This window comes from Eptesicus fuscus, chromosome 17 (assembly GCF_027574615.1).
Source record: "Eptesicus fuscus isolate TK198812 chromosome 17, DD_ASM_mEF_20220401, whole genome shotgun sequence".
Taxonomy (NCBI): domain Eukaryota; kingdom Metazoa; phylum Chordata; class Mammalia; order Chiroptera; family Vespertilionidae; genus Eptesicus; species Eptesicus fuscus.
Window position 1 is genome coordinate 6,648,619 of NC_072489.1, and position 15,692 is coordinate 6,664,310.

Genomic DNA, 15,692 nt, shown 5'->3' on the forward strand with positions numbered 1-15,692 from the left:
TGTGTGAGGTCTGCAGTGGGCGAAGGCAGGTGCCTGCCCCGTCCTGTGGCCTCTGCTCCGGCCTGGCTCTGTGCTCTCGTTCATCTGCCACGATCATGCTTCTGCCCGTCTGTCCTCTCCACCTCCCACCTTCCCGCCACCCTGTGCTTCGCCATGGCCATACTGTCTCACCGCCCTCCCCTCCCCAGGGCCTCGGAAGGAGGTCAGGAGCCGCCGCCGCGGTGGGCTGGGCGCCTCATGCGAGGCCGGGCCTCTGCGGGAACCTGCCTTAATGGTGTCTCCCTCTCTTCTTGTTAACAGGAGGTTCAAGATGTGAGAGGCGCAGGCTGGGTCAGCGCCCAGGAGGCCTCCCGGGGGGAGGCCGGGCGAAGCCAGTGCTAGGAAGGGCCCCGTGGTCTCCTGGCGCAGCCGGCGGGGCCCAGTGCGCTCCCAGGGCTTGGTTTTGCACAGTTTACCTTACTTTCACCATTTGATTATGTAGCAAAATATATTCGGATTTTTTTTGTTTTGTTTTTTCATTTAGCTCAATTATCCAATGTCACTGGTGACAAATAGGAACTTAGACAAAAACCATTATTTTATGTGCATTATTTTATCTGTGCCGTGGAGCCCCGGTCTGACTAGGGTCCCTGAGTGTTGTACGCCTCTGAGCTGCACAGGCTGGGACCCCAGGCTGAGGGGCAGAGCCACCGGAGGGTCAGGACCCATCTGCACAGGCAAACCCCAGCGAAGGCGGCCACAGGGGGCGGGAGGCAGTCCCAGGGGCCAGGCAGGGGCTTCCCGGCAGGCAGCAGGAGGGAGGCCAGGGCGGGGCCTCATCCACGCTCTCCTCTCCATCTCATCACGCTCTTCGCATCATCCTCTCTCTCATCCATCACCATGTGCATCTGAGACTGTCGTGACCCGGGAAGGACTCTCAAGTCAAAAGCTTTGTTAAAACTGGGCATCAAGAAGCAAACCAAAGTGCATTCTGTTACCAGGTCCTGGAAACGCTGTGCGCCTCTGTGTCTACTTTGCCATGTTGTCTGTTGTCTGATCCTGTTTTCTTGTTCAAAGCCGTGTCCTCCGTGCTGCCTTGTCAGCTCCCCACATGCAGAGGCTGAGGGAGAGGAGCTGCCTGGGGCCTTGAGCCCGGCCCCTGGTTAGGGCTGCCGTAATGTGGGTGGGGTGGCCTTGTTTTCCCCGCGGAGCACAAAGCCGTGGTGGATGGACGGAGCCCCAGGGAACCCAGTGTGCAGCAGTACTGACCCCCAAGGACACGGACCCTCAGCGTTTCTAAAGGTGGGATAGCTCAGAGCTACAGGCAGTGTGTCTTTATTGGGTCAAGCCAGCATTGTTTTGAGAATAACAGAAATAACAAGACAAGAATTCTTATCTTGGCTTTGAAAACACAGTCCATAAAATACTTCATCCTGGGTATTTTTTTTCCTGATTAAAGCTAACCTCATTGCTTCCCCGTGGGGCAGCCCATCATGCCTTCCCGGCCTGTGGCCTGGGCTCCTCTGCTGCGGCTGTTACCTTTGCGTCCGGAAGGCCCACCCCGGCCTCCCTCTTAGACGGGACGAGTGGGAAGTTGGCTAAGAGCCCTGCTGTTTGACATGTTTCCCTTTACTGAGGGCATTTTGTGGAGTTACATTAAACAACTGAAAATTTTCACTTTTTAAGAAGGGAGGCACTGAGGGGGTTTTGCTTGTTTTGTTTTTTATTTGGTCTCACTAATACGTTCCCCCTTTGATTGAAGATCCAGTAAAGTTTTTAAAATTAAGAAAGTGGAAAAAAAGAAGGCAAAACAAGGGGATGTATCAATTGGCAGGCCACTGCAAACAGCAAGCAGAAAGGACATGACAGGGCAATGATTTTGAATTGGAGGTGTTTGTAGATTTAATAACCTTTGGATTATCAGTAGCAGGTATTAGGCATTTCCATAAGTATTTCTTAAAGGTGACTCTTCATGATACAAAGCCATTCTACCAACCAAACAAGTATTCACATCCTCCAAGCGGCTTCCTTCTACTGGGAACGTAGAGTGTGGGGCCTTTATTAGTTATAAGGGAGACGGGACTGGTTTCTGAACCCTCTTTTAAAATTAACCTGTCACTACAGGGCTCCTGAATTACACATGAAATTATTGAATTTTCAGCGGGAGGCTCATTTTCTAGGTATTTAAAAATATTTCCCAGATATTTAAAAATCTCATGGAAAATTTGGAAGCATCTTCCCTGGAATCCATGAGCCAGAGCCACTAAACCCAGAAGTCAGGGGAAATACGCCACTAAATCTTGACTACAGTTAAATATACAGTCATTTCTGGGTCTCCTGACAGGAGGGGACATAGGTGAGAGTAGAAACTGCAGGGAAAATTATTTGTGTAACAATTTCTGTACCTGCAATCTGCTCCTAAAAGGAGACTTCCCAGCTAAAGCACATACGCCTTTAAATAGTCCCTTTGCAAAGGAAAGGCTCTCCCTCTTGCTTTCAAAACTCAAGTCAAGTGCATCAGGTGATCAGGGTCACCCAGCTGTTCCTCCAGGCCCAGCGCTGCTGCTCCCTGACCTTCCCTTGGGCTCAGCATAACCTCCAGGGCAGCCCTTCCCCGCCAGCCTCTGCATCACGTGGGGTGAGCTCTGGGGACGGGCTCACATGTGTGCTGTGTGTTGGAACCTGAATCTGTGCCACGTGTTGTTTGTACTGTTCTTTGTCCTGCTCTGGCCAGGTGCTGAGAACCCAGCGAGGAGGCTCAGAAGGAGCCCTCTGCCTGTCTGAGCAGAGGGCCTGCATAGCCAAGGCTGCTGCGCCCCTGTGAGTGCAGAGGGGGTTCGATTGCACCTTCCTTTTCTGAATACGGCCTGGTGTGGCCAACGGGCTCCCTCACCGGGACTTTGTCACCCTTCTCAGGGACATGCCCTTCCGCAGCTGGATGAGAATTGTGGGGTCCTCGCCCCTCTACACATCTTCTCTGACCCTCTTCTGAGGGAACCCACCCCTGGAACCACCCATGTCCTCTCAGCAGACCACTGACATAGCCGAGTTGAAAAACCCCACAGGGAAGTCCTTAGTCCCCAACCTCGCTGGACTCTCAGCCCTGAGCAGGGATGGGTTCAGTGTCCAATGTGATAAATACTGTATCTTGTTTTGTTTGAATTGCATCTCCCAGATAATGTGAAAATGGTCCAGGAGAAGGCAGCTTCCTGTATGCAGTGTGCTTTCTTAATAAGTAACAATTCCTTTTGAGAAACAATGTCTACTTTCATATCCATGAAAAGATGTACTGTGTATGCACTTATAATTGTTCTAATAAAGACACGTACTCAAATGCAGCAGCCGACCAGCTTGAAAATTAGTATTAGCGTTTGGAGTTTTCCGGACTTGGTTTTTCTCCCTCAGGCCCCAGGGGTATGTAATTCTAGCTGCAGTGGTTAGTGGAAAACAGGCCATTGTAATGCTAAGCATGAGCCAGAGCTCTGGGGGCTCACCTGCCCTCCTAGTCCACTGACCCTGAGCTGGGAAAGCTGCACCCGTCCTCCCCCCTCCCCCCCCCCATGTCCTTGGCTTTGCTGGAAGTCCTTAAAGACAAGACAGCCCTCTGCTCCAGGGGGGATGGCTTTGGGCGGGGGCACAGGTGTTTGCTGACGGCTGTGGGAAGGAGACCTCCACCCTGGGCTTGTCAGGCTTTAGTGGGAGACAGACAGAGGCCCGTCCCTGAGGGCCCTGCTGAGGACCCCGCCCCTGAGCCTTTCCGTCCTGCACAGGGGCCCTCTGAAAGCCAGGCCCTGATTCTCTTGTGCACTACCCAGCACCGTCCCGAACCCTGTGCAGGGCTGAGCCTGACCGGCAGGGCTCTGTCCTCACGGAGGCCAGCCCTTTCTCACTTTCTGCTGCATTCTCTGGTCCACACTCAGCCATGCTGGAAAGGGGAGGCCCACACAAACACCACCGACGTCTGAGTCCCGGTCGTTCTGTCCTCCAGACTCTCTTGTCCCAGGCTCAAAGTGACTGCAGCACCACTGAGCCCAGATCCTCCCTCCTATGTATAGGACGACCACAGTGTGGTTGCTACTGTGCAGATGGACTGACTGGAGGACAAGAAAAGGGTGAGAGGAGGCCACAGTGAGCCGCATCCTGGGGTCCTGAGACAAGCGTGGCTGTGAAGGCTAGTAGGCCAGTGCTGGAGTCCTGCTCTCTGCTCACCCTGGGATTTGAGACACACCCTTTGCCTTTCCAGCTACGGCCTAAGCTTAGTAGCACCAGGAGACATGAGGGTTAGAATGGACAGTGTGCATGGCAGCCATTCCCCCCGCTCTCAGCCTGCTGTCCCCCAGGGTTCACCACGCTGGAATCAGTCCACACCTGCCTCTACTTCCACCTGCAGCAAAGCTCAGACACCAACTAGCTATGAGTGATTCAACGTGAGCTTCTCACGCTCAGGACAGGTCGGGAGAAGCCTCTTGGTGGGGTGTGTAGGTTCCCAAAAGCCCGTGCCGTGCTGGTCCACACACTCTACCCCTGTTCTAACTCTAGGAGTGAGCAATCTCTGGGTTAACTTTTCAGAATGATGCCGACTCTTCACAATGACGTAGCATCCTTTATAAAAAAGAGCTAATATGCTAATTAGACTGAACAGCAGAATGACCGTTCGGAGGACCTTCTAGACAAAGCCGGGGGCTGTGAGGGCAGAGCCCCTTGCATGAATTTCTTGCATCGGGCCTCTAGTTAAAAATAAAGTCCCTGGTCTTTCACGCCTGCATGGCTGGTGGCCCTTATTAGTCAGCTGATAGCTGCCATGCCAGACCTGTTCTAGGTGGTGTGGAGACGGCACTGGGCAGGACAGCTTCCTCCCTGACTTCATGGACCTTGCAGTCAGGGGGCTGGACCTACAGCTCAGGGAGCATTTTCCTAAAGCATGCTAAGGGGAGGCTGATGGCAGAGAAGCTAGGATGCCATCAAGCCCTGCTGAAGCTGAGCCCTGAGAGAAGGTTCTTTTGGGGGTGACCTGACCCCCAGGGACTGCCAGTGAGAGCCCATGTGAGGCCGAGCTCTGAGTTAGAACCAGGAGTTTCTTGGAGCCCAGTTTTATGTCCAGGAGCACAGAGCTGGGGTTCAGACTGCTTCGGGGCCCGAGGCTTCTCTGCTTATAGCTGAGACCTTGGATAGGGAGGTGAGGGGTAGTAGAGACGGAGGAGCAGAGGGAGCTACAACTGGATGAAATGGCTTTAGAGAGAGAAGTGGGGATGAGAGACCTGTTAGCTCCGGAGGGAGGTGAGATGGGGCTGCCCACAGGGGAAAGAAGTGGCTGGGAAGGTCCCTTGAGTGGCCCAGCTCTATGCCCTTCTCTTGGGGTCTGTATATTCTAAACAATTCCTGCTTGAAAGCTAAAATGAGGATTGCTGCTCATTGCACCCACATAACCACACGAGGGGCAATTAGGCAGGCAGAGTGGACAAGGAGGGTGGGGCAGAAGGAGGCCATGGGCTGGTGCACACAGTTATATTGGAGACTTCCTACCCACTTTCCCTGCCCAGCCTCCCCAAGGGTCTTTTTGCCGGTTCTCTTGGTTTCCATTGAACTCCAAGGAAAGACCATTCAGAGATGTGCCTGCTCTGCTGTTAGGATTGATAAACGCTCAGAGGCATCCCCTCCCCATAAAAGGCACACAGATTCAGTTTAGGGCCTAGATGCTCTTCCCCCCTTGAAGGGACCCACCAGCACCAACCCAACTTGCCCAACATCAGTTGTGAGATGGCTGGGCCATGGTCAGCCTGTGGAGTGCTCTGACCCAGCTCCAGGTGTGTGGAGGGGTCACGGGGTCTGCCCATGGGCTGTGCATCCCGTGAGGAAAACAAACCGGGACAAGCAGTTGTAGGTACGTCCATCCCTGGGCACCCTGCCAGGCTGTAAGCGCCATACTGTCTTATTGGGGATGGGGAGCTTTGTTCCCAATGCCCTGAAGAGTGCTTGTCTTGGTGGGGGCTTAATCAGCATTTGAGGAGCAAGCTTGCCCCAGGTTGAGAGGCATCCACAGGCCCTAGGGAGGCAGCCACCCGGCGAGCCGCAGCCAAGCCCTGGTGCTCCTACCCGACGCTGGAGCTGCTCTCAGATTTCAAGGAGGTTGCTTCAGGAGTTAGCATTTCCTTCAGAGCAAATGAGTTGCATCTAAACTCTTGGCCCATGAAACGAAACAGAAACAAAGCAGAGTGAAGCCCTTAAATGAAGCCTCTTACCCTCCTGGCCCTTCTGTTTCTCCTGTGAACAGAGGGGGAGTGAGGAGTGGCAAGAGGTGCTTACGGAATGGGAGGCTCAATGGGAGGAGCCCTGGATTGTAGCGAAAGTGAGTATCTGCTCATTGCTGGGCGATCCATCCCCGTTAAATCTAACTCAGTCACTCTACTCCAGCACCTGTACAGCTGACAGGAGCTCAGGAAAAGTGAATTTATGACACTCACCGGAAGTGCATCCTCAGTGCTGCTGGGATCTGATCACACAGCCCTGTCTCATTTGCTCCTCTTTTAGGTGCTCATTGCACACTTTCTTCTCTCTCTCTCAGAGCCACAGCTATTTTTATTTTTTTATTTTTTATTTTTTTAGAGAGAGAGGGAGAGGGAAGGGAAAGAGAGAGAAACATCAATGTGAGACCAAAACATTGATCAGCTGCCTCCTGCATGCTCCCCACCAGGGATCAAGCCCCAACCTAAGCATATACCCTAACCAGGAATCGAACTGGCAACCCCCCAGTGCACAGCATGATGCCCAACCTGGTCTGCCTTCTATGTCAGAATAAAAGAAAGTCATGAAAATGGGATTTCCATGGGCTTTGCCTCTCATCCACTGTCTGTTCAATCTGTATCCGCCGTCTGCCGTCACCCGCATGAGCGCCGTGGTCCTGGCCACCCTGCACTGGGAAGTGGAGCCCAGGACGCCTCACCTTCCCAAGGACATCGCTCCTGATCCCCCTCTCTCCATCACCAGAATTATTATTATTTTACTTTCTATATCAACACACTAACATGCATATCTCCCATCAAAAGTAAAAATAAAAAGTCCTAGTCTCTATCCTTTTTTTTTCATTTTTTTATTAAGGTATTATATGTGTACATATCTTACCATTGCCCCCCCACCCCAATCGCATACATGCCCTCACCCCCCAGAGTTTTGTGTCCATTGGTTATGCTTATATGCATGCATACAAGTCCTTCGGTTAATCTCTTATCTCCCCCACCTCTCCCTAACCTTCCCGCTGTAATTTGACATTCTGTTTGATGCTTTACTGTCTCTGTATCTATCTTTTTGTTCAACAGTTTATAATATTCTTTATTATCCATAAATGAGTGAGATCATGTGGTATTTTTTGTTCATTGACTGGCTTATTTCACTTAGCATAATGTTCTCCAATTCCATCCAGGTTGCTGCAAATTTAAGAATTCCTTCTTTTTTATGGCAGCATAGTATTCCATTGTGTAGATGCACCATAGTTTTCTGATCCAGTCATCTGACGGGCACCTAGGCTGTTTCCAAATCTTAGCTATTGTAAATTGTGCTGCTATGAACATAGGGGTGCATATATCCTTTCTTATTGGTGTTTCTAGTTTCTTAGGATATATTCCTAGGAGTGGGATTACTGGTCAAATGGGAGTTCCATTTTCAGTTTTTTGAGGAAACTCCATACTGTTCTCCACAGTGGCTGCACCAGTCTGCATTCCCACCAACAGTGCACGAGTGTTCCTTTTTCTCCGCATCCTCGCCAACACTTGTCGTTTGCTGATTTGTTGATGATAGCCATTCTGACAGGTGTGAGATGGTACCGCATTGTCATTTTGATTTGCATCTCTCGGATAATTAGTGACGTTGAGAATGTTTTCATGTGTCTCTTGGCCTTCCTTCTGTCTTCTTTTGAAAAGATTCTATTTAGGTCCGTTGCCCATTTTTTTATTGGATCATTTATCTTCCTTTTATTAAGTTGTATAAGCTGCCTGTAGATGTTGGAGATTAAACCTTTATCAGTGATAACATTTGCAAATATGTTCTCCCATACAGTGGGCTTTCTTGTTGTTTTGTTGATAGTTTCTTTTGCTGTGCAGAAGCTTTTTATTTTGATGTAGTCCCATTTGTTTATTTTCTCCTTAGCTTCCATTGCCCTAGGGGCAGTGTCAGTGAAGAATTTCTTTCGGCATATGTCTGAGATTTTGCTGCCTGTGGATTCCTCTAGTATTTTTATGGCTTCCCGTCTTATGTTTAAGTCCTGTATCCATTTTGAGTTTATTTTTGTGTATGGTGTAAGTTGGTGATCTAGTTTCATTTTTTTTTTGCATGTATCTGTCCAATTTTCCCAACACCATTTATTGAAGAGACTGTCTTGACTCCATTGTATGTTTATGCCTCCTTTGTCAAATATGAATCGAGCATAGTGGTTTGGGTTGATATCTGGATTCTCTATTCTATTCCATTGATCTATATGTCTGTTCTTGTGCCAGTTCCATGCTGTTTTGAGAACAGTGGCTTTGTAATACAGCTTGAAATCTGGTATTGAGATCCCTCCTACTTTATTCTTCTTTCTCAGGATTGCTGTGGCTATGCGGGGTCTTTTTTTATTCCAGAGGAATTTTTGGAGAGTTCTTTCTAGGTCTGTGAAATATGCCGTTGTTATTTTAATGGGGAGTGCATTGAATCTATAGATTGCTTTGGGTAGTATGGACATTTTAATGATGTTGATTCTACTAATCCATGAACATGGTATGTTCTTCCATCTGTTTACGTCTTCCTCTATCTCTTTTTCCAGTGTCCTATAGTTTTCCACATATAGGTCTTTTACCTCCTTAGTTAAGTTTATTCCTAGGTATCTTAATTTTTTTGGTGCGATGGTAAATGGGATTGCTTTTTTAGTCTCTCTTTCTGTAAGTTCACTATTGGTGTATAGAAAGGCCATAGATTTCTTGGCGTTAATTTTGTATCCTGCTACTTTGCCGAATTCATTTATTAAGTCTATTAGTTTTTTGATGGAGTCTTTCGGGTTTTTTATGTACAATATCATGTCATCTGCAAATAAGGACAGCTTTACTTCTTCTTTTCTAATTTGGATGCCTTTTATTTTTTCTTCTTGTCTAATTGCAACGGCTAATACTTCCAGTACTATGTCAAACAGGAGTGGTGAGAGTGGGCATCCCTGTCTTGTTCCTGTTCTTAGGAGAAATGCTTTTAGTTTTTGCCCATTGAGTATGATGTTTGCTGTGGGTTTATCATATGTAGCTTTTATTATGTTGAGGTATGAACCTTCTATTCCCACCTTGTTGAGAGTTTTTATCAAGAAAAGGTTTTTGTCAAATGCTTTTTCTGCATCAATTGATATGACTATGTGATTTTTATCTCTCAGTGTGTTTATGTGATGTATCACATTTATTGATTTGCGGATATTGTACCATCCTTGTATTCTTAGGATAAATCCTACTTAGTCATGGTGTATGATCTTTCTGATGTACTGCTGGATCCGATTCGCTAGAATTTTGTTGAGGATTTTGGCATCTATGTTCATTAGGGATATTGGCCTGTAATTCTCTTTCATTGTGTTGTCTTTATCTGGTTTTGGTATTAGGGTGATGCTGGCTTCATAGAAGGAGCTTGGAAGTGTTCCTTCCTCTTGAATTTTTTGAAATAGTCTGAGGAGGATAGGTTTTAGTTCTTCCTTGAATGTTTGGTAAAACTCTCCTGTGAAGCCATCTGGCCCCGGGCTTTTGTTTGCCGGAAGCTTTTTGATGACTGCTTCAATTTCTTCCATACTTACTCGCCTATTGAGCTGTTTAGATTCTTCCTGATTGAGTTTTGGAAGGTTATATTTTTCTAGGAATATGTCCATTTCCTCCAGGTTGTCCAGTTTGTTGGAATAGAGTTGTTAGTAGTATTTTTAAACAATCCTTTGTATTTTGGCAGGGTCTGTTGTTATTTCACCTCTTTCATTTCTGATTTTGTTTATTTGGGTCCTCTCTCTTTGCTTCTTGGTGAGCCTGGCTAGAGGTTCATCAATCTTGTTTATCCTTTCAAAGAACCAGCTCTTGGTTTTGTTGATCTTTTATATTGTTTCTTTGGTCTCTATGTCGTTTATCTCCGCTCTGGTCTTTATTATTTCCTTCCTTCTGCTTACACTGGGCTTTTCTTGTTGCTCTCTTTCTAACTCTTTGAGTTGTAGGGTTAGGTAATTTATTACCGTTGTTTCTTGTTTTTTGCAGTAGGCTTGTAGAGCTATGAACTTCCCTCTCAAGACTGCTTTCGCTGTGTCCCATAGATTTTGTATTGTTGTGTTTTCATTGTCATTTATTGCTATGATGTTTTTTATTTCTTCCTTGATGTCTCTGGTAACCCAGTCATTGTTTAATAGCATGCTGTTTAGTCTCCATATGTTTGATTTCTTTGGATTGTTTTTATTGTAGTTGATTTCCAGTTTTATGCCTCTGTGATCTGAGAAGATGCTTGATATGATTTCTATCTTCTTGAATTTGGAGAGACTTTTCCTATGTCCCAACATATGGTCTATCTTTGAAAATGACCCATGTGCACTTGAGAAGAATGTATATTCTGTGGCTTTGGAGTGAAATGTTCTGAAGATGTCAATTAATTCCATCTGGTCTAGTGAGTCATTTAGGATTGATGTTTCTTTGCTGATTTTTTTTTTTAGAGGATTTTCCAATGGTGATATTGGGGTATTAAAGTCTCCTACTATGATTGTATTGCTGTTAATCTCTCCCTTGATATCCTCCAGGAGTTTTTTTTATGTATTTGGGTGCTCCTGTATTGGGTGCATATATGTTTACCAGAGTTATTTCTTCCTGTTGGATTGCTCCCTTTAGTATTATGAAGTGGCCTTCCTTATCTCTTATTATGTCCTTCACTTTGAGATCTAATTTGTCAGATATAAGTATTGCTACCCCAGCTTTTTTTTCATTTCCATTCGCCTGGAAAACCTTTTTTCATCCCTTCACCCTCAGTCTGTGTGAGTCTTTTTTTCTGAGGTGGGTTTCTTGTAGACAGCAGATATATGGGTCTTGTTTTCTTATCCAATCTGTTACCCTATGTCTTTTGATTGGGGCATTTAATCCATTTACATTTAAAGTTATTATTGATAGGTACTTATTTGTCGCCATTTTTATTCTATACCCCTGTGTTCCTTCTTCGCTTCCTATTTCTTTTCTTTTCTTTTCTTTCTTTTTTTTTTTTTTTACAGCAGACCCTTTAGCATTTCTTGCATTGCTGGTTTGGTGGTGATAAATTCCCTTAGTCCTTTTTTGTCTGTGAAGCTCCTGATTTCACCTTCAATTTTGATTGATAGCCTTGCTGGATACAGTATTCTTGGATTGAGACCCTTCCTTTGCATGACTTTGTAATTTCATTCCATTCCCTTCTGGTCTGATGAGTTTCTGTTGAGAAGTCAGTTGCTAGTCTGATGGGGGTTCCTTTGTATGTAACTTTCTGTCTCTCTCTGGCCGCTTTTAAGATTCTTACTTTGTCGTTGGTGTTTGCCAATTTAATTATAATGTGCTTTGGCGTTGGTCTTTTGGGGTTCATTTTGCTTGGGACTCTGTGAGCTTCTTTGATTTGTGTGGGTTTTTTCTTCCCTATATCAGGGAAGTTTTCTGTCATTATTTCTTCAAATAGGTTTTCTATTCCTTGCTCAGTTTCCTTTCCTTCTGGGACCCATATTATGCGGATGTTGTTTTGTTTTGTGTTGTCCCAAAGTTCCCTTAGGCTCTCCTCCTGCTTTTTAATTTTTTTTTTTCTAGAAGCTGCTCTACTTGGGTATTTTTTTCCATCTTGCCTTCTAGCTCACTGATGCAGTCCTCTGCTTCTTCTAGTCTACTCTTGATGCTTTCTATTGAGTTCTTTACAGCAGCGATGTCATTTTTCATTTCTTTTTGGTTCTTCTTCATTTCCTCTTGGTTCTTACTCATATTGTCGAATTTGTCTTCCATTCTTTTCAGCCACATTTCTCTGAATTCTTTCTCTGATAGGTTGCTGGCCTCTAATTCGTTTACTTCCTTTTCTGGTGATACCTGCTTTTCTTTCATATGTGGGCTGTTTCTTTGTCTCCCCATGGTCTCTCTTCTCCGATGTCTGGTTATGTAGTTCTCTCTCTCCTTTCTGTGGTGGAGTGAAGAGCTCCTTTGAGTCCAAGTATTTGCGCCACCTGGGACCGGTGTTCTGGGGCTCACAGCTGTTCAGTGGTTGCCACAGTTGTTTATTTTCAGGCCTCCAACAAGATCCACTTTCCCTTTCAAGATCTAGTCTCTATCCTTCTACTCCATGTTCTCCTACAGCTTCTGCAGCATTTCTCTGCTTCTCTTCACACAAAGATTTTCAAAAGAATCGCCCACATTGTCCCCTGCTCTCTCTCTCTCATTCTTGAACCCACTTCCAGCACAATTTGACCCTACCTCTCACTCCACTAGAACTGCTCATTGTCAAGGCCATCACTAAGCTCTGTGGGGAAATCCAATAGTCAATCCTCAGACATTCTCCTCTAGTTCAAAGTGGGCTTGTTCACTCCCTTGGCCTTGAACACTATATAAAGACTAAGGAATCCAGAGTGATCTCTCCAGGCTGATATACCCAGCTCCTCCTCTGAAATGTATCATATGCAAAATAAAATGCCTAATTTTCACTTTCCCCCCAAACTGCTCATCCCCATTTCTGCAAATGACAATCCCATTCCTTCAGGTTGCTCAGGTTGAAACTGTATAGCCATCTTTATTTTATTCCCTCACAGCTCTGAGCTATCCATTAACAAACCCAATTAGTTATCTTAAAAATATATCCAGAACCCAGTCACTTCTCACTGCTACCATCTTGGTCCAAGCCACAGCAGTTTTCCACTTGAATCTCTGCACTAGCTCCTGAGCTGGCCCATTGTCATGTCCTGGGATATCCTCTCCACAGCAGCAAGAGTGTAACCCTTACTCAGACCTTCCAGTGGCCAACAAGTTACACTCCCTGGCCCCTGTCACCTATCTAACTTCACCCCTTCTCTGTGCCAGCCACACTGGCCTCCTCTCCCTTGAACAGGTCAGGCCCACCCGTGGCAGAGGTCTTTTGCACTGGGTGGTCTCTGCCTAGAAACCATGGTTTACCTGCTCCCTTCTGTTAGTCCAGTGATGGCGAACCTATGACACGCGTGTCAGCACTGACACGCGTAGCCATTTCTGATGACACTCGGCCGCATGCCGAGGATGAAACATTTGCTGCTCCTGAGGATGAAACATTTGCGACTAGGGTCTTAGAGTTTTCCTCAAAGTGACACACTACCCGAGTTATGCTCAGTTTTTTGGCGAAGTTTGACACACCAAGCTCAAAAGGTTGCCCATCACTGCGTTAGTCTATACTCACCATCATCTTCTTAGAAAAGTCTTTGTAGACTTCCCCGTCCTGTACAGCAGCCCCCTGTGCTGACATGCCCTAACCACCTTATTCTGCTGCTCTCCTCCCTGGCACAGCTCTCATGTCTACTTGTTTGTTGACTGCTTCCCCACAAAGAGGATTAATAGCAAATGCTGGAAGAAAGGAGCTTAGTCTGTTTTGCTCACTAGTTTTTCTTTGTGAATGGCACATAGAAGGCACTAAAGAAATATTTTCAATCATTTCCCAATAAATTAACAGGATGTTAACACATTGGAGCCCTTCTTTGCTCATCTCTAAAATAAAAATAGCTAGGTTCATCCCACAAGGTTGTACACTTATTGCCATACTCAAGGTCACACTGGTAAGTCATTACTTGGACCCAAATTCATCTTACTCCAATGTTCATATGTCAGGGGTCACACACACTGCCCCTTTTCTAGAATCCTCTAGGAGTCTCCAGAACATGACAAAGGATAATGGTTCTTTTCATGTGAGCCAAGATTAAAGACTTACTTGTCCCACATCATGCTCAATGGTGAAAGACTGACAGCTTTTCCTCTAAAATCAGAAAAGACAAAGGAGCCTACTCACATCACTCTTATTCCACATAGTACTAGAAGTCTCAGCTATAGCAATTAGGCAAGTAGAAGAAATAAAATTATCAAGATTGGAAAAGAAGAAATAAGATTGTCTCTATTTGCAAATGACATGACTTTTATATATAGAAAATCCTGAGACTCCACCCAAAAAATTGTTAGTTTTAACCAATTAATTCATTTATTGGCTTACTCAGTAAAGTTGCAGGATACGAAATCAGGAATGTTTTTATACACTAATAATGAATTTTCTAATAAAGAAATTTGTCCCATTTATAATAACACCAAAAACAATAAAATCAGGAATAAATTTAAGGAGGTAAAAGATCTCTACTCTGAAGGCTATGATATTGTTGAAGATACAAATAAATAGAAAGGTATCCCATGTTCGTGGACTGGAAGAATGGATATTGTTAAAATGTCAATGCTACCAAAAGCCATTTATATAGTCGATGCAATCCCTACCAAGATTCCAATGCTTTTTTACAGAAGTAGAAAAAACACTCCTAAATTTATATGAATCCATAAAAGATCCCAAATAGCCAAATAAATCCTGAGAAAGGAGAACAAAGCAGGAGACATCAAACTTTTTATTTCAACCTATGCTATAAAGCTGCAGTCATCACAACAGTATGGCACTGACATGAAAACAGACAAATAGATTAATGAAATGGAATTAAAGGCCCAGAAATAAACCCAAGCATATACAGCCAACTAATATTTGACAAGGAGGCCAAGAATACTCAATGGAGAAAAGATAGTCTTTTCAATAAATGATGCCAGGATAATTGGATATTTACATGTAGAAAAATGAAACTGGACCCATAACTTATACCATTCATAAAAATTAATTCAAAATGACTTAAATACTTAAATTTAAGACTTAAAACCATGAAATTCTTAGAAAAAAACATAAGATTAAAGCTCCCTGATATGGATCTTGGTAATGCTTTTTTGGAACCTTTCCTTGGTCATCTCTAAAATAAAGATACCAATACTCACCTCACAAGGTTGTGCATTTATTTGCATACTCAAGGCCACACCGACACTTAAAGCACAAGCAACAAAATAAAAAATAAACAAGAGGGGCTATATAAAACTAAAAAGCTTCTGCACAGCAAAAGAAATCAACAACGTGAAAAGACAACCTATGGAATGAGAAAACATATTTGCAAACCATATATCCAAAATATATAAAGAACTTATACAACTCAGTAGCAAAATAAATAAATAAAAATAACCCAATTAAAAAATAGGCAACCTAAGTAGACATTTCTCAAAAAAAAAAGAAGAAGAAAGATATACAAAAGGCCAACAGGTTCACAAAAAGATACTCAACATCACCTATCATTAGGAAAATGCTAATTAAAATCACAAGATATTATCACATCTTTTAGAATGGCTATCATCAAAAAGACAAGCGATAACAAGTGCTGGTGAGGGTGTAGAGGAAAGGGAACCCTCATGCTCTGTTGGTGCAATGTAAATTGGTGCAGCCACTACAGAACGCAATTTAGGGGTTCCTCAAAAACTTAAATATGGAACTACCACATGAGGCAGCAATTCTACTTCTGGGAATATGTTCAAAGGAAAACGCTAACTTGAAAATTATCTGCACCTCATTTCACAGCAGCATTATTTACAATAGCCAAGACAAGGAAACAACATAAATACCCATGAATGAGTGGGTGAATAAAGAAGTTGTGATAGCTATAAGTATAATGG

The 15,692-nt window shown here is 44.8% G+C and overlaps 1 protein-coding gene across 3 annotated transcripts in view; it reads left to right on the forward strand.

The window, feature by feature from the left end:
• CXCL12 (C-X-C motif chemokine ligand 12) overlaps positions 1–15,692 on the forward strand; it is an 85,238-nt gene that overhangs the window by 9,634 nt on the left and 59,912 nt on the right. Inside the window, exon 4 of one of the 3 annotated variants that reach the window (XM_028156882.2) lies at positions 301–3,317. The exons of the other annotated variants lie outside the window; for them this stretch is intronic. Coding sequence (XP_028012683.1) covers positions 301–316 — 16 coding nt within the window. The 3' untranslated portion in view covers positions 317–3,317. Of the gene's footprint in view, positions 1–300; positions 3,318–15,692 lie in introns of those variants that run through there. 3 annotated transcript variants of the gene reach the window in all.